This window comes from Sus scrofa, chromosome 14 (genome assembly GCF_000003025.6).
Source record: "Sus scrofa isolate TJ Tabasco breed Duroc chromosome 14, Sscrofa11.1, whole genome shotgun sequence".
Lineage (NCBI taxonomy): Eukaryota > Metazoa > Chordata > Mammalia > Artiodactyla > Suidae > Sus > Sus scrofa.
In genome coordinates this window covers 63,409,562-63,437,449 of record NC_010456.5, presented here as the reverse complement: position 1 = coordinate 63,437,449, position 27,888 = coordinate 63,409,562, and the positions used below count along the sequence as shown (strand labels likewise).

The 27,888-nt window shown below is 40.4% G+C and overlaps 1 protein-coding gene and 1 long non-coding RNA gene across 5 annotated transcripts in view; one reads left to right on the top strand and one right to left on the bottom strand.

Moving 5' to 3' along the window:
* ANK3 (ankyrin 3) overlaps positions 1-21,296 on the top strand; it is a 393,067-nt gene extending 371,771 nt beyond the window's left edge. The window contains 2 exon segments of the mRNA XM_005671012.3: positions 9,084-9,174; positions 19,863-21,296. Of these exon segments, the coding sequence (XP_005671069.2) occupies positions 9,084-9,152 (69 nt within the window). The 3' untranslated portion in view covers positions 9,153-9,174; positions 19,863-21,296.
* LOC110256850 overlaps positions 755-27,888 on the bottom strand; it is a 108,252-nt gene continuing 81,118 nt past the window's right edge. For 3 of the 4 annotated variants that reach the window (XR_002338891.1, XR_002338894.1, XR_002338893.1), the window contains one exon: positions 755-5,426. This is a non-coding gene — a long non-coding RNA (uncharacterized LOC110256850). The remainder of the gene's footprint in view (positions 5,427-27,888) is intronic. The other variant, XR_002338892.1, reaches the window with a different exon arrangement.

The following is a 27,888-nucleotide window of genomic DNA, read 5'->3' as shown; positions in this document are numbered from 1 at the left end:
TTTATAAATACACATAAGTGTATATGCATATATCCTATTCAGATAAATATCAGGGTAACTGTTATATATATGCCTTATATATATTGTATATATATTAATGTACATACCTACATATACAGAGTAATTTCATTTAGAATCCTGCTCAAAAATCTTCTTTCACTTAAATTTTTTTAAAGATTTCCATAAATGTACATCATGATTTTCCTAAGTGGGGGGAACCAACAGTAAAAAGTAATTTTCTTGATTCCCCTTGTCAGAATATCTTCTACTTTAAACATGATGGTAAAATTATACTAAAAATGCATTTGTCAGGACTCGAAAGGCAGTGAGAGTGACTCAAGCTCAGAGGAAGAACGGAAAGTCACTACCCGAGTAATTCGCCGGCGCTTGATTATAAAGGTATCCTGTAGCCGGATCAGTATGGGGCACTGCTGTATTATTAGAAACTCCTTTCTTGTGGTTTTGAAAATGCAGCATGCTTGATAACTAAATGGCTCTGTATGTTTCTGCATTTTTGAAAACGTGTAAAAACTACCGCCAAAAGGAAAAACTCCTGTTGCATGGAAGTGAGTATTCTGTCTAGGCCTGTGTTTGACATATGGCAGTTATAATTTTACCTGAGAATTCTTGGCATTTGTAGCCTGCTTTCCTTGTGGAAGTGTTGTATGTATGAACAAAGATTTTATCTTGGTGAGAGAATAGTTCATATTAGAAGAAATGTTCAAGTGAAATCCCAAGGGCTATGATGAAGTAAGATAAAGAAGAAATGGAATGAATTAAAACGCCACCTTCTCAGCCTTAACACTTTCAAAATGAAAACTTCATTTTTCATCAATGACTAAGAATTGTGAGCTGTATAGCCTGTGACATAATGTGACATTATGTGACATAATGCAAAGCAAGCAAAAACTTCTGAAATAGGTTTCTAACTTTACTAACATACAGAAAACCAGTCTGTATTTTCAAGTAGAGGAAGCAACTCTTCCTGGAAGTGTAAAAAAAAAAAAAAAAGTAATTCTACCCTGTTAGAGCACAGTTGAATACCTTGAATAAATCTTGATTTCTCCCACAAAGGCCTTTTGATGCACTGACCTTATGCATGGGAGGTCCTGCAGTCTGCTGCTTGTCTTCATTACTCTGTCTTTAGAGAGCTCTTTCTTGATGTTAGAATAATTGAGTGCAGAGAACTAGGAAGCCGTTTTCAATACCCAGGCCTTTGAATGTGGTCCAAATAACTTGAGGCTCCTTGGTTGGCAACTCTGAAGAGAAAGAAAGGAAAGGAAATACCTACTTAAAACCATTTATCAAACTCACCCATTTCCAAGGTGTCAAGAGACCCAACAGGGAGTCAGAGAAGTGGGCTTAGATGTCCCAAACTTCTTAATCCTGCTGCTTGTACTTTTCAGTAGACCAGATGAAAGAAGAGAAGAAAATCCACCAAATCCGCTCTAGTGTAGTTTTTCTCAGACTCCGGAAACATTAGAGAAGAAAATAAGTCCTGTCTAAATCTTAAATTACCCACAAATCAACCTTAAGCTCAAGAGGTAACTACCCAAAAAAGTATGAATCACTTCTTTGAAAATTCCACATGGGCACACAAATATCTAGCATATTTGCAACCATTCAACCTCCTATCTATCACGTCCTTGTAATCTGTCCCCTCCCACACATTCCTGAGATTAGGGGGAAGAAATAACTAATTTGCTTTTTCTGAACATATTAAAGCCATGCTCTGTTCAGGCTTTGTTAGTCCCTTAAGTAGTGTCTTCATGAAATAATATTTTAAAGTGAAACACCTAGAAAAAGCACACCAGCCATATTGTCTTGTCACTTGCTGTTGATGCTTGACAAGTGACATAGTCGTGTTGCATCCAGATTCGCCTCATCTCTTTATAACAGCTGCCCATTGTAGAAGTTGACTCTTCTATCTATGACAGAAGAAAATAAACAATCCTACAAGAAAAAAAGTGGGAAAGGGTAGAGAAGTTGTAGTCTGGAGAATAGTACAATAAAACAATGGGATTATCAACTGCCCTGTCCTGCTCCAAGTCAGTGAGGGTTATTTCTTTGGGTCTCCTAGAATTCTAGACATGCATTAGCAAGTTAGCTTTTAAGTAACTTTGTTAGAATGAGTTATTTATATAGTTAATCTTCATATATAATTAATTATATATTGTAACATTTTAATTAAAAGCTTAAGTTTAAAAGACTGAAACAAACGATGATGTTACAGGCTTCATGAAATAGAGGGGACTGTGTTCTCCCAAAATCTCCACTTCTTGAAGTCAGCGTAACTTAAAGGAGGTTGAGTGGAATCATCAGAGAATGGGTTTTATATGTGGGAGGGAGGAGGGCACTTGTATAAACAACGGAATCACTTAAGCTTTGAGAAATGTCTTTGACGTGTGACAAAGAATGATAATTATAATTGGAAGCCATAGGTATAACAAAAAAATCTGTAAATTACACATGTAGAAATTTTTCTGGTTAATATTTTTTCTGTTTAATTCAGATTTGGGGGGCAGTTGAAAAAGATCACACTGCTGTTGCTTTTTCTCTTTATATAAAGAGCTTGAGGAATTCCTATTGTGGCTCAGCAGGTTAAGAACCCCATTAGTATCCACAAAGATGTGGGTTTGATCCCTACTCTCGCTCAGTGGGTTAAGGATCTGACATTCCAACAGACTGCAACGGAAGTCATAGATGAGGCTCAGATCCAGCATGGCTGTGGCATAAGCTGGCAGCTGCAGCTCCTATTTGACCCCTAGCCTGGGAACTTCCATATGCTGCAGATATGGCCCTAGAAAGAAAAAATAATAAAGAGCAACACTACACAGTAAATATGACTGGGATCCATCTCTGTCCAAAAAAACCAAAATGAGAATGTTAGGACCTAGAGGGGTCACTGAGACTAAAATGACTTCTTTTCCTGGATGGCAAAACCAAGGATTGCAGATCAACTGATATACCCAAATCTCGCAGCTGGACAGTGGCAGGTCTGGGACCAGAACCTAACCCCTGGGCCTCCAGTGAGATGCCTTCTACCCGCTTTTCCACAATACTGTCTTCCTTCTCTCCCAGAACAAGTTAAAAAGGAATAACCTTTTCTAGACTAACTTGGGCACTTGGCTGTTCAGACTTTTCTAGTGGCAGAGAAGACGACCATCTTTCCTGGAAGCTACTAGATGGGGCTGGAATGCTGGGAATTTGACCTTCATGGAGGTGATCCAACCTTGGACTGAACCAGCATATTTGTACTGTTTGCCATAGTAAATAGTGCCCTAGGCACAGAGACTCTTAGAGCTGGAAACCATCTGGGGCTTATTCTGCTCTTCCCAGAGGGAGCTCTGGCCAGAACGTGTCAATGGAAGCGGTAGCTGTGTTAAAGATTCTACATCCACAAGGGTCGGCAAATCTACCTTTGTAGCCCTTCAATTTGTATAATAAATGGAGCCAAAGTATAATGATTTTCCTCTTTAAGTTCATATGTGGACTTACTCATTTTGCTATAAGGTTCTTTATATTTTTACATAGAATATATTTAAGTCCCTAAGAAATGAGTCAAATTAACAAGCCCTCCCACTTATTTGGTTCTTTTTAAAATTTTATAAGTATATTTACTTATTTCTATGTAATACGTTAATATCACAGTGGTTTCAAATGCTTGGAAGCAGTTTAATTGACCAGTCCCTGTGCACTTCTTTACATTATTTGCTTCGCAAATTCAGTGATTACAAAGATAAATTTAAACCAACTCAAACTATTGTGAAGTTTGATATGATTCAAATAACTGAATTTTTACTCTATGGTCCAACTATATTTTTATTTCTATGTTTGAGTTTTTTCCCCTTTCAAAATAAGAGTTTATACGTATGTTTGCCACCCATCAAAAATATAAAAAGTTCAATCTATCAGATCCACTTCCCAGAAATAACCATTATTCTTAAGCTTCAGATTGTTTTATTCATATATAACAATATGTATGTATATGCATATGCTATGAACATATATAATGCATTCTCAGCAAGTGGGTTTCTCAGAATACAAAAATGGGTTCTACTATACACATTGCTTAGTAATTTGCTAAGTTTATATATATATATATAAACTTAGCAAATATACACACACACTCCCTTTTTTGGAACTCTAGTTTTAATGTTGTGTATGTTTCATGTTGTTATTTTTTCATTTTATTCATGGAGAGAGGAGTAAAAATTATAAAATGCTTCCAGCAGGGGTCCAAAGAAAAGTACAGTTAGTCTTCATTAAGGTGGCCACCAAGGATGCTACTGTGACACCATTTGTGCTGGAAATTTCCTTTGAAATTAGAAAGGAAAAAAAGTATAGGGAGGTGTCGCAAAAAATAATGCCATCACCAAGACTGGGGGGGATTTTATTCAAGTACAAATGTTTTCAAGAACTTTAGCAACTAATTAGAGATTATTTTCTCTCATTAAAATAAAGCCCCCCCCCCCCGCCAAGCCTCTCCTTGGGAACACCTGGTCTCTACTGCATTTGACAGAAAGATGGATACATTTTTTTTAATTTATTCTGTGACTCCTTACTAACTTTCCTTTCTATCTAATCAACTATTATCTAATCCATTCCCTCAATTTAGTGGGTTTCCACATAACCATACAATTTATTTTGACCTTATTAAAGCACTAGTTGATTATATTTAGTGCCCACTTAAGATTAAGAGAAGCCTTTTTACCCTTAATTATAAACAGTATAAATTTTCAGTAGAACACCATGAAAATACCTATATACCAAGCAGATCTCAGCAACCTATGTGGCTTTTTATTTATAAGTAGGGCTTTGTTTTTTTCTAAGGCTATTAATATAAATCAGTATACTTAAATATATTCATTATGTTTATAAATATACCAACTTCACATTTCTTTCAGGGACTGGCTGAAAATTAACTGGCATCAAAGGGTCAATTTATATCCAATTGGATGCTATTTTACTGGATTTTCCTGGGATCCTTGATTTGTCTCAATACTCAAAAAGCTGGACACATTCAAGATTTAGCTTAAACATATTTCACTTACTCAGGTTTAAACTACAGTGAGACCTTTCATGACCTTTTTTTGGCTTTTCTGCTATCGTTCAGCCTTTACTTTTAAAATAAAATGAAGTTAGTTTTTCCCCAACTATAGGAAACATAACACTCCCATAAGAACTTGTTGCAGATTTTAGTGCATTCAAGCAGGAGACCTCTGCCTTTTTCCACTTTCCTTCCCTCTCTTAATTGTGCTGATTGAAATTAATTATAAGCAAGGTTCAAGGTGAACTAAACAAACATGAGCAACAAGGAACATTGTGTTTTATTTTCACCCACCTCTATATCACAGTGAGAAAAAATGAGTCAAATGTCCCATCCATGACCTATGAGCCCATAGTCTATAAAGGATTAAGTCACTCTGGAAAAAAAAAAAAAAAAAAGAATGAAAACAGAATGTTGTTAGCCAAACAAGGTAGTGCTTTAGCCTCTCCTCTGTTATTTTAAACCAGAACTGCCTTCCTCTGGTTGTGACATAGAACCGTGGTAGAATTTTCTCACCCGTGGCTGGCCCTGACAAATTAACAGGGCTACCACCTTTTCCATGATAGTAACACTGAAAGAGAACCCTGGCCCTCCCAGAAATGCAGCTTTCTTCTTCATAATTTGCCATTTTTCCTAAAAACAAATAAAAAAAATCCACTGGTGCATGATAACTAGATAACTACAGTACATGGTACTTTAGCATAATCCAGGCCACCACTTCACCAAGCTTGACTAAGTCAGTGGACCCCTAGAATAGGTCTGCACTTAAGGTGTTTATTCCTGTCCCCCCCAAAACTGCAAGACAGACCAACCTAAAGTTGCCAACAGTTTAGAAAGTTATGTATTACAAATGCAGTCCTAATTCTGCTCTCTGTTTTTTCTTATACTGTCATAGAGCTAATAGATATTCAGACACCATCTAAACCAACTGAGCTGCCTATTAGCAGAAAATAGAAGGCCACCTTGGCAAGTCAAGAATTTATTCCTTTTTTTTTTTTTTTTAACTCACCAGAGGAAGCTCTTTAACAGTTTCCCCTTCTAAATCAGGGCATAGTCACTCACTGAAAGATGGCGTCTTACATTCCTTTAGTAATGAATCAGTTATCACATAAGACTCCTTCACCTGAAAATAATATTCTGAAACTATTTCATCAGACATAATTATTCTTCTTTAGGGCATATGAAAGGCTCAGTCTAAAAAAAAAAACTTAAGATTTTCTCCCTAACCTGAACTTTTCTCATAGTATTTCAAAAAAAAAAAAAAAAAAAAAAAAGATACATATATTAGGAGTCCCCATTGTGGCTTAGAAGGTTAAGGACCTAGCATTGTTTGTGAGGATGCGGGTTTGATCCCTGGCCTCACTCAGTGGATCAAGAATCTGGCATTGCCATAAGCTGTGGCATAGGCCTCATCTGCAGCTCTGATTTGACCCCTAGCCCCTGGGGTAAATATATGTACATAAGTATGTGTTATGCTTAGTGAAGGAATTTTTAAATAAAACAAAGGATGATAAATACAATACCCCAGCTGAGGTGCTGTCTTAAGTTAGACAGAATGCAATCCAGCAAAATGAAAGATTTGTTAGGACCAATGAAGAAACATTACTCAAATTGAAATGATCTAATTAGAGTTCTAATAGTTGGCTAAATATTTTTTTCAACAAATGAAACCTTTCTGTTTATCAGTATATAACTGCAATCTATAATTACCTATTTTCAGATTCTTCCTCCTTGGGGTCTGTGTCTAGCTGTCATTCTTGTACCAACCTGAGGTTTAATGCTTTGAATGTTGCTTACTGCTAACTAACCATCAGTGGAGTCTGCCTTTTCCCCTTGCCTGTAGAATGTATACCTACCTCTCTTTTCTAAAATTCCATAGAGCATGTGTGTGGAGTGGTGTGGGGTTCTCTCCATCAAGCATATTGCTCATCTCTGCCACATCCTTTAGGGCGAGGAAGCAAAACACATTCCTGGTGAATCTGTCACAGAGGAACAGTTTACTGATGAAGAAGGCAACCTCGTCACCAGAAAAGTAATCATCATTGGGATTTCATGCTGCTTTGAGGGTTTAGCTTTTCTACTCTTTGTGGGCTGTGGTGTCACCTCTTGAAATAGAAGACAGGAAAATCTCTACTTTTCACTATTGCTCCCTACAGATCACTCGGAAGGTATTAAGACGAATTGTTATCCCTCAAGAGAGAAAACACGATGACATGGTAATGGAGGGGGACTGTCAGAAAGAACGTAGATTCACAAAAGCTTTGTGAACTCTAGACTATGCTCCTAACAGGCTGGCATCTGCAGTGTGGCAGCTTGAAGCATTTGCAGCTGTTGACATCTTGTGCATTTGATCAGGGTCCAAGAAAAAGACTCTTATTCCTGATGTTCTTTAACATTATATACTTTACTATCTTTAGAGTTTTCAGAGATCATTTCATTTATGGGAGAGAAAATAAAAACCCTCTACCACCACCAAACCCCTCAGTAGTGCCTCACCCCACCCCTACCCCAGCTCCTGCCTAGAATCCAGATGGAGAGCACTTGTTTCCAGCAAAGGCACAGAGTTTAATCAAAAGTTAAAATGATGAAAAGCTTGGCTCAAGATCCTTACATCACATCTATACATTTTCTCTTTCCAATATATTCGATAGGGAAGTATGAATTCCTCCATCCTAGCTAAGAAGGACTCTCCTCTTTGGGTTAATAACAGCCTGTTCCCAATGTGCCAGTTATCTCCCAGACTTCAAGCAATATTACAAAGCCACAGTCATCAAGACAGTGTGGTTCTGGTACCAAAACGGGCAGACCGACCAATGGAACAGAATAGAGAACCCAGAAATAAACCCAGACACCTATGGTCAATTAATCTTTGACAAGGGAGGCAAGAACGTAAAATGGGAAAAAGAAAGTCTATTCAGCAAGCATTGCTGGGAAACCTGGACAGCTGCATGCAAAACAATGAAATTAGAACACACCCTCACACCATGCACAAAAATAAATCCAATGTGCCAGTTAAAGAACCAAACTCATAACTGAGCAGTGTAACTCAGCAAGTGAATCTCTATCTCCCACAGAAAACATCTCTGATTATTTTTTATTTCTTCTTTTTTCAGACCTCTACCCTTTCCATTTAAAAAATAGAAATGTCAGTTCTTGTTGTGGCTCAGCAAGTTAAGGTTAAGCAGGTTGTCTCTCTGAAGATGCAGCTTCCATCCCTAGCCTTGCTCAGTGGTTTAAGGATCTGGTGTTGCTGTGGCTGTGGTGTAGGCCAGCAGCTGCAGCTCCACTTAGACCCGTGGCCCACAAACTTCCATGTGCCACAGGTGGGGCCATAAAAAAAAAGAGAGAGAGAGAGAGACTGTCAATACCCTGCATTCACATAAGAAGAAAGTAAACTGAAAATTTCTCAGGACTAAATCAGAAAATTGGAAAGGCTACTACTCTGTTTTCCATTATAAATAGGATAAAAGCTGAGTACTTGCAGCTGCTTTGCTCTCAGAAAAGTGTGTCATTGGTGCTTGGTGAAGCGAGGTCTTGTGTTATGGAAAACGGATGCCTGCTTGGTCTGGCTAAGAGAAGGGGCTTGGTGTTTCCACAAATTAAAAAAGAAAGTCTCTCAGCTCAACAGCATTTCCATGGTGCTTAGTTGGTGTTTGGTGCTTAGGTGTAAGTTATAACTCACTAATATGTTTTATGATTGGGGTTTGAGTGCCTTGAGAGCTTTAGTAATGATTTCTTCTAGCTCTAAGGGAAATGGACAAGCTGTTCAGCTGTTTGCTTAATCACTAACCTACTGAATTACTGTGAAGTTCAATAATGTTGTATTCCTCCTGACCGGATTCTCTAGCTTGCCTTGATGCTAAGCTCCGTGGTGAAGGCAAATAGATTGTGTGTATTTTGGGACGTGACATGACAAAGTGCTTTAAACTGTGTTTCACTTATCCTAATCCAGCCTCAAGGGACCAGGACAGAAACCGCTTTGTAGTGAAAATCCTGTAACCATGAGATCTTAACGTGTGCATTCCTTTTAAAGCAGGGAGAAGGTTACAAGGTGAAGACAAAGAAAGAAATCCGACACGTGGAAAAGAAGAGCCACTCCTAACAGTAAACGGTCAATCACAGTGGTAAGTGCACTCCTATAAACTGGAATAGGATGTAATTTCCTGGGCAGCATCTCATTTCGCCAAATTCCTAATTCCAATCTGCTTCTTTGAATATCCAATATGCGGTTGTTGGAGTTATTTTTATGTGTGCATGCAGACACCCACCAAAACTGTGGAATCTAGCTCACAGTCCATAACACTTCTCTTCACAAATTAGGAATTTAAATGCAAATGATGTTTTGCAGAAGCAAATGTAAACAGTGATCTTTGAGTTGCCCTTAAGAGCAAAGTCTCAGGATGAAATGCAGGAGCATTATACAATCTAACAGGGAGACTATTTGGCAACAAATAGTTTGTACAGATGTACTCAGGGATTTGTCTTGACCCAGCTTTTCACCATGTTAGCAGAACAGCCTCTGAGGATGTAATACTGGTTGAAATGCACTGGTTGCCAAGTTTCAATGAAATGACTGAAATCCCTATATATTCCTTCACGTATTCTGTATAAACCAATGCAGATTAAACAGGTTAAAGGCACACCTGTGTTTTCTAAGGTAAAATGCGAGGGGGCTTTCTTTAAAGTTGTCTCAACTTTTCTTCACGGCGAAAGATGTTTTTTTCCTTTAATACTGTTTTCTGAACTTCATGCTCTTTTTCTCTACAACAGCTACGATTAGAAAGCCCGTTTGGGGCAAAAAAACAGATAGAGCTTTGAAAATCTCTCTGTAAGTCTGTGAGAAACAGCAGGGTGATTTCTTTAGGGCTGTTCACCAATAGTTGTCTTTGCGCCATTGGTCAAAGTAATAAAAAGCAAGAAGATCCTGGTTTTCACTTTCAGTTGCCAGAGTCCCGGTATTTGGAGTGTTGGGGTAGGAACAGAAATCTCGTAGTCTCAATGCCCCACATTTGTACATGAGGGAACTGTAACTAAGGCCCAAAAAATTCTTAATCCCTCCTCCAAAAAAAAAAAAAAAAAAAGTAACTTCTTTATTTAGTCACTTAAAGATTCCTCTCACTTCCTCTCTGGAGGGTCTCTCCAGACGCACTGGGAATGGTTAGTGAACAGCACAAGCAATGCCCTTGCCCTCACTGACCTTGCTAGTCAATCATTTCAGAATTTAAAGGTATTGAGAAAACCACTAAGAATGGCAGGGTGCTCCGGAAATAACAGGATTTGCTGTGCTGTACAGACTCTTCCAGTGATTCAAATATACGCCTCAGTTAATTCTCACAGCCAGCCCTCTTGGAGAGGTGCCTCAAACATGCTCGTTTAACAGACCCCAAATTGCCCAAAGTCTCGTAAATAAAAAGTGGTCAAAATAGGCTACAAACCCAAACAGGTTGCCTCCAGAGCCCACATTCTCAGTCATGTTAACTGGAGACTAGACCTGGGTCTGAGGAGACAGGGAAGGTTTCCCTGAAAAAATAATGTCGGAGCTGAGTTTTGAAGGATGACTAGGACTCAGCTGGATAAGGGGTAGGAAATTTGGAGGTGGCTTTCTAGGCACAGGCAGTAGCATCCTATAAAGGCCAGGAGTGAGAAGAAGCTAGAAAGGAGGAATTATGAGCAGGCATGGGAGTCCTGCCATTGTGTCTGGAAAGGTAGGAAGGATCAGCATATTCAGGCCTCATAAGCATCCTTACACTAAACGTTTACGTTCCGCATCATTTGCTCTAGATGCCGCAGAATGATCTGGACGTGGCATAATGGATGAGCAGAAAACTTGTTCAGCTTATTGCAGAGGTGGCTGGGGCAGTGAAGATACTAAAAGGGAGGCCGAATCAAGAGATAGTGACATGAATTGCTTTTTATCAGATGACAAGGGTGAGAGCTGAGAAAATTAAGGACGACATCAGTAAGGCAATATCTAAAATAAACCCACCCATTATGCCTGTGTTACAACTGAACCTGGCGGAGGATGTAAATACAGGGTTTTTTTTTAATTGAGGTGTGGTTGATTTACAACATTATATTCATTTCAGATGTACAGCATAGTGATTCAAAATTCTTATAGATCATTCCCCATTTAAAGTTATTATAAAATGTTGGAGTTCCCATCATGGCTCAGCAGAAATGAATCTGACTGGTATCCATGAGGATGCAGATTCGATTCCTGGCCTTGATCAGTGGGTTAAGGATCTGGCATAAGCTGGCGTCTGCAGCTCTGATTCGACCCCGAGCCTGGGAACCTCCATATGCCATGGGTGCTGCTCTGAAAAGACTAAATAAATAAATATAGTAATTATAAAATGCTGGCTATATTTCCCTGCTGTACAGTACAACCTTATAGTTTGATACATCGTAGTTTGTTCCTCTAAATTCCCTACCACTTGCCAGTCTCCCATCCCTCTCCCCATTGATAACCACGAGTTTGTTCTCTAAATCTGAGTCTGTTTCTGTTCTATTCATTTTAGAGTCCACATATAAGTAACAACAATAGTATTTGTATTTCTCTGACTTATTTCACTAATACCCTCTAGGTTCATCCATGTGTAGCAAATGGCATAATTTCATTTTTTTTTAATGGCTGAATCATATTCCATTGTCTGTGTGTGTATGCTTATACAGCTTCCTTATCCATTCATCTACTGATGAACACTTAGGTTGCTTCCATATCTTGGTTATTATAATGTAAGTAATGCTGGTACGAACATTGGGGTACATGAATCTTTTCAAATTAGTGTTTTCATTTTCTTTGGATATATACCCAGGAGTGGAACTGCTGGATCATGTGGTAATTTCATTTTTAGTTTTTTTGAGGAACCTCCATACTGTTTCCCATAGTGGCTGCACCAATTTACATTCCCACCAACAGTGTATTGGGGTTCCCTTTTTTCCACATCCTTGCCAATACTTGTTATTTGTAGTCTTTTTGAGGATAACAGTTCTGACAGGTATGAGGTGATAGCTCATTGTGGTTTTGATTTGCATTTCCATGATGATTAATGATGTTGAGCATCTTTTCATGTCTCTGTTGGCTATGTGTGTGTCTGTTGGCTATGTGTATGTCTTCTTGGAAAAACATCTATTCAGGTCTTCTGTCCATTTTTCAGTCAAGTTGTTCATTTGATTGATTGAGTTATATGGGCTGTTTATATGTTGGATATTAACCCTTAATATGCTATATCATGTGCATATATTTTCTCCCATTCAGTAAGTTGCCTTTTTTTGTTTTATTGGTGGTTTCCTTTTCTCTGCAAAAAGCTTTTAAGTTTAATTAGGTCCCATTTGTTTATTTTTGCTATTGTTTCCTATGGCTTAGGAGACAGATCCAAAAAATATTGCTATAATTTATGTCAGAGTGTTCTGTCCATGTTTTCTTCTAGGATTTTTATGGTTTCCAGTCTTACTTTTAGGTATTTATAATCTACTTTTAGTTTATTTGGGTATATGATGTGAGAAATAAAAATTTCATTCTTTTATATGTACCCATCCAGTTTGCCCAGCACTTTCTACTGAAAAGACCGTCTTTTCTCCATTGTACATTCTTGCCTGCTTTGTCATAGATTAATTGACCATAAGCCTGTAGGTTTATTTCTAGACTCTATTGTGTTCCATTGATCTATGTGTCTGTTTGTGCCAGTACCATAATGTTTTGATGACTGTAGCTTTGTAATTTAGTCTGAAGTCAGCATGATACCTCCAACTCTATTCTTCTTTCTCAAGACTTTGTTTATATGACAGATTAATAAAGCACTAAGCATGAGTTTGCAGTCTTAAATTCCCCTATTTTGGCAATTCTGAGTGATGAAATGAAATCAGAAGAGGGTTCAGTCTACTTTAGGGATGCTTCTAAAAGTTGAGCAACTTGTTTAGTCAGAAATTCAGACTCTGGGTGGGAAAGAACCAAAAAGATACCAACACCAGCTAAATCATTTTTCTACAGTAACATATACCTAATATCAATAAATAAGTGACACCAAAAAAGATATGACAGGGCTGTGCTTCCAGGGTCCTCTTCTAGAGTGAATTAATACAGAAATAACTTGCTCACTAGATGTACAAGAGATTTTAAAAGGATAAATAATCCACTTTATAAAGCAGTTGGCAGGCTCCCCAGCCATAGGGGAGCCAGAAGCAACAAAAGCACCCCTGCTTGCCAGGGGCAGCACTTTATCTAAGGCTAAAGGGTTGACTCATTTCATTCATTCCTTCTGAAAGTATTTGACCTTCTATCCAGTTTAGAGTGAAAAAGACTAGATACACTGTGGCAAATGAAACCTCCATGGCCCCTGCATCTTCTGGATCTCTCAGCCTGCAAGGGGGAAAAAGATGGGACGTGTATTATTTAAGGGCTAAAAATAGGAAGTCCAAGATCCAGTGGATGAAAATGTGGGAACACATTTAGACTTGGGGATCGGAGAAAGGTTCTCTGAAGTCATAACATTTAGTCTAAGACCTCAGAGGTGGTGCCAGCCATGAAAAGAAGTGGGAAAAGGATAACTCCAGAAAGGGTCCACATGTACAAGGGCCCTAAGGTGGGAAAAGGTCTAACACTTTTGAGGAAATGAAAGACCGGTACCCCAGAGCCTGATAAGCTAGGGGCGGGGGGTGAGGTGGGCCCATGATGAAGTGAGAAATGCACCGTCATAGGCAAGAATATGGGATTTGGATTTCATTCTACAAGAATTTGAAGGCTTCCAAAGATTTTAAGCAAGAGCTTGACCTACTGTATTTTTTTAAACACACACCAGCTATGTAAACAGGACTGGAGGGAAAGCAAGAATAAACTGAAACTGACAAGGTAGGACGTTATTGCCATAGTCCAAATAAGCCACAGTGGTGGCAGGGCCAGGATCTGGGCAGCAGTTTTAGGAAAATCGACAGTATCGATGTATTAGCTTGGGGGCAGGATGGAGAAGAAGGGTTGAGTCAAGAATGATGCCCAGGTTTCAGGCCTAAGCATGTGGGGGGTGGGGAAAGGAACAGAATGGGTTTTAAGAAGAATATTCAAGCATTCAGACTTTGGTTGATACCCAAGTCTGGAGCTCTGAGGGAAGGCTGGGCCTGGGCATACAAAAATGTGAGCATTGTCACTAAAGAAGTGAGTACTGAATACCAGAGAAAGGGAACACCAGAGAACAGATGTGACTACCTTGGGAGAGAGTTAAAGTGAGCCAAGAAAGGGCTCAGGATTGAGCCTCAAGGAACATTCTGAAGAGGAAGAGCTTTAAAACCTTGCCTCTGACCTCCTCCTTCAGATGAGCTGATAAGCGTCTGTAAATAAGAGACTGTGCGCCTTTAGAGCCCCTTTACTTCTTAGTGTGTGACACACACGTGCTGGTGTTGGGGTGCAGTGTTTAAGACATTACCATAAACTTCTACCACTTGATTTGAGGGCACATAACTACAGTCTCGTCCAAGGAGCAAACATAATCATATGTAACACAAATCAAAATCTCTAACTATATAATAAGATCTATAACTACAATAAAAGGTATAAACAAAATGCTAGAAGAATCCACCAGAAGATGTAATAAACGCCAACAGAGGAGATCTTGCAAAGCTTCTTAGAAGTGCACATTTGAAGTGGCTTTTGAAGAAGGAGTAGGATTTAAGACCAGGCAGTGTGATGGTGTGTGCTCTGCGTCTCCTTTATCCTGGAGATGGTAGGCTGCCACTGGGAGCATTGTGGTAGGAGAGTAATAGGATCGGTGGTGATTAGGTAACCCTAGTGGTAGGAGCTGGAGTTAGTGGTCAGGAGAGCTGGAAGACACGTACCCAGTTCTGAGACACGGAGGAGGGCCTGAACCGGGGCAGAGACAATGGAAAGGAGAGGGCAGATGGAAGAACATTTTACAAATATGACAAGCAGATTGATTCTATAGAGGAGTGAGGGTTGCAGGTCTGTGTGTCATACTAACAGAACATAGAACCTAAGATGACAAAAAATTACGGATTGAAGTAGCCTGGGTGATGAAGTAGGTCAAACTGCAGTGTCCTCCGTGTGTGTCGAGGAAGGAAATCTGGGCTGAAGAGCCTAGTGTGGTCATCTTTGGTATAGAAGTGGCCTGAGTGAATGTAAATCACGAGTTTACCAGCTGTGTAAGCTTGGCCAAATTATGTCACTTTTGTGCCTTTATTTCCTTGTGATGGTTAGGATAAGAGTAGCGCATCTCACAGAGTTGCTAGAATTGAATGAGTTCATCCATGTAAATCACTTAAAACAGTGGCTGGCAAGCCCATAGTAAGCATTCAGTAAATTCAGCTATTATTAGCAGTGTTAAGACAGGGCCAGTTGGGTGTGAGGGATAAATTAGGAGGTTGGGATTAACATGTACACACTACTATAAATAAAACAGAACAACAAGGACCTACTGTACAGCACAGGGAACTCTATGTATATTTTGTAATAACTCAAAATGGGAAAAAATCTGAAGAAGAATATGTGTGTGTGTGTATCACTGAATCACTTTGCTGTACTCTTGAAACTAACACAACATTATAAATTAACTATATTTCTACATTTTAAGTGATATAAATTTAACAAAAAGAGAGAGAGGTGAGGAGAAGGGGCCAAGAATGGCAGGTGGAAGATCCAGGAGGCCCGTGGATGGAGCAGCCCTGCTGGAAGAGGGCAATGGGGGACGTCAGAACAGCGACGTCAGTGAAATCCTCTGCATGTCACATCGGATTACACTTCAGAACACTTTCAATCATTTCCTACCACCTGTTTCTCACAGTAGCACTGGGAAATTAGTAAAATACGTCTTCTCTTTCCTCTTCACTAAGGAAAGAGAATGAAATGCCTGGGGCTGAATGTAGTTAACAACAGGTCTGGATTTTAACCCAGACCTCCTGATTCTGCTTCCAGGACGTCAGAACTATGGCCTGAATGTCTTCACTCCAAATTCAGGACCCTGCCCTTCAGAATACTGTCCAGAAGTCATCTGGAGTAGATAACATTTTTACGTAGTATTTTTCACTTTTCTAACCCTTTAAAAAATCCCCAGCTAACCAAAAGCCTTGGCTTCAAGTAAAGGTGCAGGGGTCCAGAGCCAGGTGCATGACTTCCAGTTCTAGCTCCACCATGTAATAAGTGTGCCACCAGTGTAATCGCTTGCTGGCTCTATTTCCTTATTTGTAAAATGGAAGAAATAGTCCCTCGTTGTTACCAGGATTAAATGAGCTAAACCGCCTTAGAACGTTACCTGGCACATCATAAACATTTAATAATAATAATATTCTTAGTTGTAATAAATTAACTTTACAACTTTATGAGTGTTATATTTTTCTTCCACTGCCAAAATGTAAATCAGTACTTGCCCAGTAATTACTTTTTTTTCTTTTTTAACTGGTCCTGTAACCTCAGGTTTTTTTTTTGTTGTTGTTGTTGTTTTTTTTAATCACAAGTCACAAGTTTAAACAAACTCAAAAAAAAAAAAAAAAACAAACAAAAAAAAACCCTCCCACTTATTGGTATTAGTTAAAGAACAAATCTCCATAAACTGGGACTTTTAAGTCACACAGTAGTTTGTTGTGATTACATAAAGTAATTAGAATGACTGCTTAGGAAAAAATGTTCTTAGCCTCATGATCCCTAAGGAGAGAGAGAGAAAAAAAGAGGAGAGAAAGGAAAGAGAGAGGTGGGTTAGGAAGACAAGAACTAGAATAACAGGTTCTCTTGGGCTACAGGGAAGACACAGCAGAAAAGGCTTTCCTTAGGGCCTAACAGAGCTAAGTCTTTAAAAATGAGTAAGGGTTTGCCTGCAAAGGGAGATCTCATGAGGGAAGAGAGCTTATTACACTTTCAAGGAGATGGCACTTGAAAAAAACTCGAAGGGTAAAGAGGAGTTAGAGATAAATGAAGATTAAAGAAAGGGATTATAGGTGGATTATCAAGTCATGAGCAAAGAAAAGGATTTATTTTTTGTTTTATTTTTTTAGGGCCGCAGCCGAGGCATATGGAGGTTCCCAGGCTAGGGGTCATCCGAACTATAGCCGCTGGCCTACACCACAGCCACAGCAACACAGGATCCAAGTCATATCTGTGACCTACACCACAGCTCACAGCAATGCCAGATCCTTAACCCACTGAGCAAGGCCAAGGATCAAACCGGCATCCTCATGGATGCTAATCAAATTCGTTTCTGCTGAGCCACGACAGGAACTCCAAGAATAGGAGAGATTTATAAAGTGGAACTAACTCCCAGCTTTTTAAACTATCACCCACATTATACCCATATACAATGGGCATAATAGGTTTTTTAAAATTATAGAAACAGATCCACCATTTTTATAAAGATAATGTTCACTTGGACTGATGTGCTAAGAGAAAGACCTTTGTTCTTACTCCAAGAACCTAGATTGGTTTTTGGAAGATGAAGCAAAACAAAAACAAAATTCAACTAGGTTGTAGTGACAATTGCACATCTATATATGTTTCCTAATAATTAGCAAACTATAGGAGTTCCCTGGTGGCCTAGCCATTAAAGATCTTGCATTGTCACTGTTGTGACACAGGCTAAATCCCTGGCCCAAGAATTTCTGCATGCTGCTAGTGTAGCCAAGAAAAAAATTTATCAAACTATATATTTACAATAGATGAATTGTAAGGTGTATAAATCACATTATCAGTTAAGCTGTCAAAGGGATGGGGTTTCAATTAGAAAAACTTGCTGAGAATTCTCCCTAAGAAAACAGGAGTTCCTGTCGTGGCACAGTGGAAACAAATCTGACTAGGAACCATGAGGTTGCGGGTTCTACCCCTGGCCTCGCTCAGTGGGTTAAGGGTCCAGCGTTGCCATGAGCTGTGGTGTAGGTCGCAGATGCGGTTCAGATCTGGCATTGCTGTGGCTGTGGCGTAGGCCGGCAGGTACAGCTCCAATTAGACTCGTAGCCTGGGAACCTCCATGTGCCGTGGGTGCGGCCCTAAAAAAAGACAAACAAATAAATAATTCTCCCTAAGAAAACAAAGTGAGATCACTGAGGTAACATTATCATAGGACCATCTAAGAAGCCTGGTGCCTGGAAGATTAGGAATAGATGGTAAAAATAGAAGTGAGAAAATCCCAATCTTCTTACTCTGATTTACACGCTTTCTGGGACATGGTCTGCCCAAATGATCACTTTCCTTCTCTGGAAGAGTCATAGGAGTGGGCCAGGTGTTGAAATCACCCCAGAAGGAATGGATACTTTGACATTCTTGGCTCCTAGCATTAGTGATCTGGGGCAGGGAGGTCAGTAGCACCTTTAATACAAAAAAGGAAGGCAGAACCACAGTGGAACAGACAGAGAAAGTGTTGTACTAACATGTTGACAGAAGCCAAGGTATCTTGAGTGAGATCTATCTAAAGGGAAAGAAATTTGTTGGGGATAAGTAAACTTCAAGGTCACTGGGAACTTGAGGCCCCAACAGAAGCAGAATTCTAAAGGTTCTCCTAGACTGGCAAAAACAGTCTGTTGCATATGTGTGAGTGAACAGGGGTTGTTGCCAAAATGAACTTTGCCTTACCTTCTCTATAGGGGCTCCGCCTAGTTTTCAGGCAGGCATTCAGGCCTGTCACCTTTGCATACTGAACAACGAGGAAGGAGCATATGGAGGAAGAACTGTTTTATGGAGGAGGAGTTCCTACTAAGCACAGTACTGCACAAGAGTATTAATTTACTTTGACATGTGAAGACGGCTGTACAAACACTGATAGTTTATGCAAGTATTATCCAGTAAGACAAGATGTGCTTAATGGAGCCTCCATAAAAAAGCTCAAATAAAATTAATTTACCCTGTCATGACTGATGCAAGGCAGGAGAAGGAAAAGCATTCTTTTGCAGGAGAAGGGAAGGTATTTTGTAGAAGATAGGCTTTCATTTGAATTTGCATGTGGAAAAGCAATTTCATAGTCATGAAGTAATGGCACTGTTCTCCCTTTTCGAAAGATTGGTTGTATTTTGCGCGCTGCATGTTATAAAAAATGCAGACCTCACTGAGATACTCTCTGCTGATTCCATATGCCTGACCCTGTGAGCCCACAAAAAACCCAGACATTTTGATGGAAATCTCAAAGGGCACCTCTGTCAGCCTCTTCATTTGACAGCTAAGACTCAGGCCCCGAGGTCTATAAATGGCTTTTCCCAGTACCTGAGTGAATTACCAGAGTACCAGAGAGAGAACAAGATGAGGGCGTTTCTGACTTAATCTCTGAGACCACAAATAGAGCAAACAATGTTCTGTGGAGGGCACAGGATCACCCAGAGAAGGTCTCTGCCTTCAAAGAGCTTCCTGGTGGAGTTCCCATCATGGCTCAGTGGTTAACGAACCCAACTAGCATCCATGAGGACTCAGGTTTGATCCCTGGCCTTGCTTAGCAGGTTAAAGATCCAGCGTTGCCGTGAGCTGTGGTGTAGGTTACAGGCGTGGCTCGGATTCCGAGTTGCTGTGGCTGCGGTGTAAGCCGGCAGCTACAGCTCCAATTTAACCCCTAGCCTGGGAACCTCCATATGCCGCAGGTGTGGCCCTAAGAAAGACAAAAAAAAAAAAAAAGAGCTCCCTGGTACATCTCAGGCCTTGTTCCCCGAGGCATCTGACAAAGAGTTTCTTTCAGAAGCATGTTAAACCCCCCCATCAGGAAGTAGAGAGGGGGGGCATTCTCTCAGGCTTTTCTGTGGAATGGCAAGACTTGAGCAAGTTGATGTTTTAAAAAAATAAAGAAAGAAAGGAAAGGGGAAAAAAGAAAGCTAAACTCACTACCTATTATTTCTCTTTCTACAGGATCATGTGTTATTACTGCCAGTATTGAGAAATTCATGGAAGATAAGTCAGCAGGAAGTAAAAATTTACAGAGGAGGGTGTGTGTGTTTGCTGCTTCCACACATTAATGGCATGATTTTTTTTTTTATGCAAAAAGAAAACAGAAAACGAAAACCGCCCACATTTTAATTTAGCATGAGCCAATTTACAGAGCATGGAAATTCACTTTCATTCCCAGGACTGGCACGTGTGCAATTAGCAATGCAGTGTATATACAAGAAGCCATGCTGTTAACAGTTTCTCTCAAGTAATTTGGTGTCATTTACAAAAAGGAAGAAATTCCTGCCGCCAGAAGGGACAGAAGGACATGGAATGAACACATCATGGAGAAACACTAAAATTACTAAATCCACAACAGCTCGCCTTATTTTTCTTGGACCCAAACTGTCAGGGTATAAACACTATTTGTTTCTTTTTTAAAAACATCTATAGTTTTGCTGTAAATAATAACACTGTATAAATTCTAACAGAAAAAAAATAGAATAAATGTCCATAAGGCACTGCCTCTTAGAACACAAACAGAATATTGCAAATGCATTTAACATAATAGGGGTCTCAAGTGACTTCGCCCTAGGAGAGGAAGGAGGGGCTATGGGGGGAGGGGGTCTTCACTGATTCTTGTATATTAGCAATTATAATGTTTGTATATGCAAAACTGCTAGCTTGATTTTAAAAAAGAAAATCTTTAAAATCTGCTGCAAATTTAAATAATTCCCCAAATGAGGAATTCTGTAGTTCTGTGAAAAAAAATTTTTTCTTCAGAATACTAATATTTTGATGCATGTGTATCACCTTATTTTGATTAAATCTTTTCCAATTTTGCAAACACTACAGTATCCTGCAACACAGAAGATTTTATCTGTAAACACAAAGCCCTTCATCTAATATTTGTTGCTATTGCCAATTTTTCAATGAAATGACCTAAAAATGAAAAAAAAATTAACCTAAACAGTAGTTGCTTTAGGGGGAGGGGGGTGCTGTTAGTGCTTAAAAGGGGAGTAATGCTTGCCGCTTTAGAGGTGGATGGTGCTCGTAAGAGGCCCCAGCAAGGGGTGCTTTCAATGGACTGAACAGAAATTCTTAGCTAGTAGAATGGCAGCACGCTGTAAAATTATTACTGTATCGTGTACTGGCTCTAAGATGTAGACACCTTTCAGTAAGCCAATCATTTGTAACCATTCTAGCAGTGTCATATTAGGTTAATAAGGCTGCTATGTTTTAAAGGGCATTTTTATTTGGGTTTTGGTGAAATTCTTTAATTTCTTGATTATATTCATATAAAATCAGCATTCATTGACACATCGCTCTAATGACATATGTATGAAAAAAACCATACACTGGATGACCTAGTCGATTATTTAAGCATAAAATAAATTGTGTTCAACTCTTCACTGATTTGTGCTCTACAGTGTCCTTGTGTTCTCTGGCAAAAGGTCATTGTCTTAACTCCTCATCACCTGGCCGCAGCCATCCTCTTTGCCTGTCCCTTTCCTGCCTCTCTGGGCACTAAAGAGATCATCCCTAATGGTCAGTGCAGCCGTACCAACTCCTAACTTAACACAAATTCTGTGCATGTCATGGAGAAGCCAAAAATTAAAGCTTAACTCACAAATGACTTCTGTCCACATCTGGTTTGAGGTGCTCCCCCTGACCCCCCCAAAAGTGGTGAACTGGAGCTCCAACAGCTGGCCAGAAGTCGTAAAAGAGCACCTCTAGCAACCACCCAGCCTGCAGTTGCCTGTAGCCCAGGAAGCAACTTTTTTCTTTAATGGACATGCACTGTCAATGCTTGTTAAATTGGGAGATGGCACATAATAACCCAAATGTCTAACTTATCTTGAAAAGTAATATGTACAGGCCTCATTTCCAGAAAGCAACACCTGCGGCCAGGTGTGTGGTCCCCAGGCACCACAGTCCCAGCCCCACCAAATAAGAACACCAAGTGAGTGCTCTGACCAGCCCAGGAAGTACTGGAGTTTGTAACTGGACAGTATATGATCAGCTCAGCAGGGGCAAAGACCATGGTTGTTTTCATTTTTATTCTAGCCCCGAGCCTGGCAAATAGAAGGGAGGGTGGTGGCAACTATCATCATTGTCATTGACATTGGAATGCTCACCATATGCCCGACTCTGTTCTGAGTCCTTTGCATTTATTAACTCACTTAGTCCTCATAAGCACTTTAGGAGGTAGATACGGTCTTTGATAGTAATAGTCCCTGAGTAAATATTAAGTGGGTGCTTAGAGCCATTCAGAAATGTCGCAGAGTGCCTGTCATTGAAGATTATTGCCAAATGGGATGAGGTGTTCCCAAGCAGGTGTCGATACCAATGCAGAACACCTATGTAGGGAATCTACGCTGAATAGAGATGGAGCTGGCCTGCATTTCCATGGTACTCCCAATAAATGGATATTTACTTGGTGCCCTTACCCCTCCATCAAAATCATCTTATGATGAGCAAACTGAGATACCTGATTTTTTAATTTTTATCTTTTTTTTTTTCTTTTTCATGGCTGCATCCACAGCATATGAAAGTTCCCAGGCAAGGAAGTGAATCCAAGCCACAGCTGTGACCTGAGCCGCTACAGATGGATTCTTAACCCACTGCGCCACAGTGGGAACTCCTGAAAGTTTGGTGTTTTTATTTATTTATTTATTTTTTTAAGAACTTGCCCCAGGAGTTCCTGTTGTAGCACAGCAGAAACAAATCCGACTAGGAACCATGAGGTTGCGGGTTCGATCCCTGGCCTCGCTCAGTGGGTAAAGGATCCAGCATTGCCGTGAGTTGTGGTGTAGGTTGCAAATATGGCTCAGATTCCTTGTTGCTCTGGCTCTGGCACAGGCTGGCAGCTGTAGCTCTGATTTGACCCCTAGCCTGGAAACCTCCATATGCCAGGGGTAAGTCCCTAAAAAGACAAAAGACAAAAAAAAAAAAAAAAAAACTTGCCCCAAAAACTTTTTCTGTAAAACCAGAGTCAGAATCCAGGTATCAGGAGTTCCTATCATAGCTCAAGGGTTAACAAACTTGAATGGTATCCATGAGGATTCAGGTTCGATCCCTGGCCTTGCTCAATAGGTTGATCCGGTGTTGCCCTGAGCTGTAGTGTAGGTTGCAGACATGGCTCAGATCCCACGTTGCTGTGGCTGTGGCATAGGCCAGCAGCTACAACTCTGATTCAACCTGTAGCCTGGGAACTTGCATATGCTGCCAGTGCAGCCCTAAAAAGAAAAAAAGACCAAAAAAAAAAAAAAAAAAAAAAAGAATCCAGGTATCCTCTCTTCCCATCTAAGTGTTACGAATTTCTGATTCACAGTCCTTGATACAAACTCAATGAAGTGTACTTGTCTGGGTACTAAATGGTCATTATGTTTATGTATCTGAAATTTTGACTTTAGGGACATGTTATGAGCTAAACTTCAGGTCAAGCAAAAGTACATGAATTTATTCAAAAAGAGAAGTATCCAAAGTAGGACAGTCAAGATTTTATTTACATCTATATGTGTATATGTACATATTTATATATGTATGCATGGAATAGGGACATATGTTATATATTCCTAATACAGTCTTCAGCCTGCTGGCTTATAAAAATGTATTTTAGCTTTTCCTTGATTTACACTGCTATAAAAGAAAATGATCTGTGATAGACTCCTGATATATTTGCTGTGTTTTTTTCAATTTTATATTCCTACCAAATTCCTGAGTTTGTTAAATTAAAATGTATCATCATTATTATATTGCCAAGTTATGGCAATATACTGTGCATGGTTATTTCATCATTTCTAAGAGGAATCTACTTCTACAAAACACTAAGTAGCCAGCCTTCTATTAATAACTTCTGCCTTGGCATCCTGATCTTCTACCATGTTCATTTTTGTATCGTCTTGGGGCCCCATCAAGACATGTTTTTCTCCATGGCAAATAAACAAACAAATTTATTTGCTAGCCTTTATTACAAGCCTCAGGTCACATTTGGCTGTATAACAGGGATATGTGAAAAACCCAGAAATATAAATCAGGAATGATAACACACCCCCATGAGTCTCCGAAGAAGCCAGTAAACTCAAGGCTAACTTCCTATCTGGGTGATTGCTGATTTGTTAAAGAGGCCCTGGCATATTAAAAGATGTGTGGTTTCCTAGTCATGTGGCACTGTGATTCTCTTTCATGAATTTATGATCAAATAATCCAGAAGTAAACATTTCCAACATGGTGAGATTTGAGCCCAACTTTACAAGTGTCCATTCAATGATAGAGACAAAGCTCATATGGATAACCATGCACCACAACAGAATAACTAAATAAAAACAGAATGGACTCTGATGAGCATCCTTGGTAACTGGCCCAAAGGCTTTCACTTTTTAAACAGAATTAAATGCAGACAGTTCAACACAGAGCAAAGTGAGACTTGCTATTATATCCGCTACACACAATGACTGATAGGTATGAATGATCCATACAACTAGGTGAACCTGGAGTGAGGAAATTTTATTCCTTACCCCTTGGTGCTTTCTGAGTTAAGAAATAAACACCCTGAGGGCTGCATTTCCAACAGGACTTCCTGAAATTCCTTGCCAATTCCTAAGGAGTTCCAAAGCAAAGCAGTTCCAAAGCAAAGCAGAGGTGAATACTTTCAAAGGGTTCTAAAGGCAGTGAGAGGAACTATGAGGCCACGGAAGGTACCCCAGCAGTGAGAACTCTTAGGACCACCTTGGAACATCCCATAAATAGGGGCCCTCCTTGCCTAATTTCCTCCCCCATCTTCAACTGCCACTTCTTTTCTGACATCTAACTCAAGCAAGGGCATAATTCTGAGAGCTGGGAAGGAATCGTGATTTGCCAGCTTTTCAAGAGAGTTCTAGCATGTGAGGCATACCACCAGGTCCTCATACCAGACTGCACACTCCCTTTGTTTTGTTCTCTGCTACATCCTCAGAACCTAGAGTACTGCCTGACACCTCATACAGAGGTGCTCAATAAATGTGTTGAGTACATGAATGAATGAATCAACAAATGTCAGAGAGCAACAACAGTAAATGATAAATGTTACTCTAGACACCATCTTTTTTATTTATTTTTATTTTTTTTTTAATTTTTTTTTGCCACGCCTATAGCATGAGGAAGTTCCAGAGCCAGGAATGGAACCCATGCCACAGCAGCAACCCTAGCTGCTGCAGTGACAATGCCAGATCCTTAATCCCCGCTGAGCCACAAGAGACCTCCTCTGGCCACCATCTTGTGCACCACTTTCTTTATAGGCTCAAGCAAGCTGGACATCAAAGGAAAGCACAATCATTGATTCTTGACTTCACTTACCAAGGACTAGTGTCACCATCCTCCACTAGCTCCTTCCAGTGCACAATCCCCTTGTTAGCCACAAAGTCTTTCTTTTTTCTTCCCTTTTTTGGCCTATGGGGAGTTCCCAGGCCAGGGATCAGATCTGAGCTGCAATTGCAATCTATACCTCAGCTTCAGCAATGCTGAATTCTTAACCCATTGTACCAGGCCAGGTATCGAACCTGCATCCCAGTGCTACAGAGATGCTACTGGTCCCATTACGCCACATTGGGACCTCCCACTAAGTCTTCAATAACTAGGTTTACCTTGCAAGCAAACAGCCCATCAGTCACACTGCTGGATTAGGTATCTTTCCCATGGCCATGGGCTATGGTCCTTATCTTTATCAATAATAAGTCACTGAGAAACCAGGCAAGAGAGTGGAAAACCCATCATGAAAAGTCAACATAGTCTCCTTTCTTTCAGACAGAATACCCCCCCAATTTCTTTTAATGCTACCTCAGTGTTGTTAAGCGTTGGGCTGATAGAGGACCAGAGATGCAAAAATTATACCCTAAAAGACCTTGGACCAAGCTCAGCCTAAAATATTTTTTTTGACCATAAAGAGTTTGAAAAAAACCAACACCTTTTAAAATTCAGGAGACCACAGATTAAAAAAAAAAAAAAAAAAAAAAAAGGTTTTGACGTCTCTTTAAAATCTGAAGAAGTGACCATGTGGTTTCCGAAATGCCTGAGGACAACAAGCAAGTGGATCAGAACTGCACCTTCCACCTTTGGATAAGCATGTGTTTTACTGTTCACTATGGCTCCACCTCTTCCTATGGCTTCCAAAACCCAATCTACTTTATTCATCTCTATCCCATCTCTGTTCTGATGCGAGGAAGGAGGATGTAGCAAACTACTGAAATCCTGCTGATATCCTTCCTTCCTTATGGCCAGCCAAACCTCTACCTCATTTCCACCCTGTCTCTCTCAGGGCCAATAAGATGACGAAATAAAGGATCGAGTGACTGAGAAGAGGAAGATGACTCATGAGGTTCTCCAGACCCATCCACCTATCTCATCCAACGCTGTGTATTCACTGCTTGCCACTTTCCAGGAGCTCTCCTTGACAAGGTACATCACTTTCCTGCCCACTGCCTTCAAAATAAGGAGAACGCTTCTGGGTACAACCTAAATCTAGGGTTTTTCAAGAAAGCATGCTCTCAAAAGGCATGGAGCCAAACTGCCCCCACATGTTCTCAGCAGCACAGGGGGAGGAGAGGAATGGCCGCTGTGCCTTCCTAACATACTCGCTCCTCACAATGAAGTGAGGCTCCAGCCTGACCAAAGCGTCAACATCAGTAGGAAACTTGAAAAACATCTTGAAGGTATTTAAACAGCCTTCTTGTTGTTTAAAGAGGACACAGCCATTTTGCTTCCCAAGATTCTGGATGTGGGGATGAACATTTGAAACTGCAGACTCATGCTCAGTGTTCTTCATGATGTAGGACTTCCCTACATCAAGTCCCTCCTAATCCTGACCTCTCCACCCAACCTCCTCCATGAAAGCCGACCCACAACACTTTGCACCTGAGTCTGCATCCTTGGTGGTTCCTCTGGACACCTTCTTCTACTTGAAGAACATGGACTGTGTTTTCCACCAGAGCAGAGCTGGATGCACAAAGGGTGTATGACATACTCAGCTTCACCAGACTGATTGCTTCCTTGTTCATTACAGCTGTCTTGCTGGACTCCAGCCATGCTGCAACACACACAGATGGCTAGGGCTGGCAGTCACTGCTGCCTTTGGGAGACAGTGCTTGAGTCAGCAAAGAGCAGAGCTAGAGCTGCCACCCAGCCTGGCTGCCTAACACTGCCAGGTGGAGCCTAATGCAAGGAAAGAAAGAATATCTAAGGAAAAGTCTGTGAAACCTTAACCCCTTCAAGGCCATGTGGATGGATAGTGAATTTTTCTTCATGCCCCCTCTCCTACTTCAACACCAGGGATGCTCCACAGACTGCTTCCCACCATGGTGCTGGAGTGAAGATGGTGTGGGGAAGAGCTACAGTCAACCCACAATGCACCTGAAAGGTGAGCAAGAAACAAACATTTCCAGAAAGCCACTGAGGTGCTGCAGCCATTTGTTAGGAGAGCATAACCCACAACTGATGCCCAAGTCAGGAGGAGGACGTCAAGGGGTGGCAGGCACTGGGTAAACCATTCTCCTTCTAAAAGTCTGCCATGTGGGGATACACACCAAGCTCGGCCAGATGTTCACAGGTTTTAAATGTTGGCCATTAATTTGATTTTTTTCCCAGTGATATTGTGTAGCTCCAACAAAATGTGCCTGTGGAGCATGCGTCTTCAACCTCAGCCACTGGTTGTTGGCATTTGCAGAATGAACACATACCTGGGTCGTGCTATACACATGTACGGGTAGCTGTACAGAATGATGCAGTCTGAAGCTGGTGTGTGTAAGCAAAAATCTTCATTCCCAATTTGGCTGATGGAGGACTCACACCGCCCCCCCCACCTCAGTGCCACATGCTTGTTCTCTCTGTACCATTTCAAACACTGAGATGCTCATTGAGGGTCTGACGGAGTCACTTGACTTTTTTTTTTTTTTTTCTTCATTGTTGGCCTCCCTATGGAGTTCCTGGGCCAAGGATCAGATCCAAATTGTAGTTGCAGCAATGCTGGATCCTT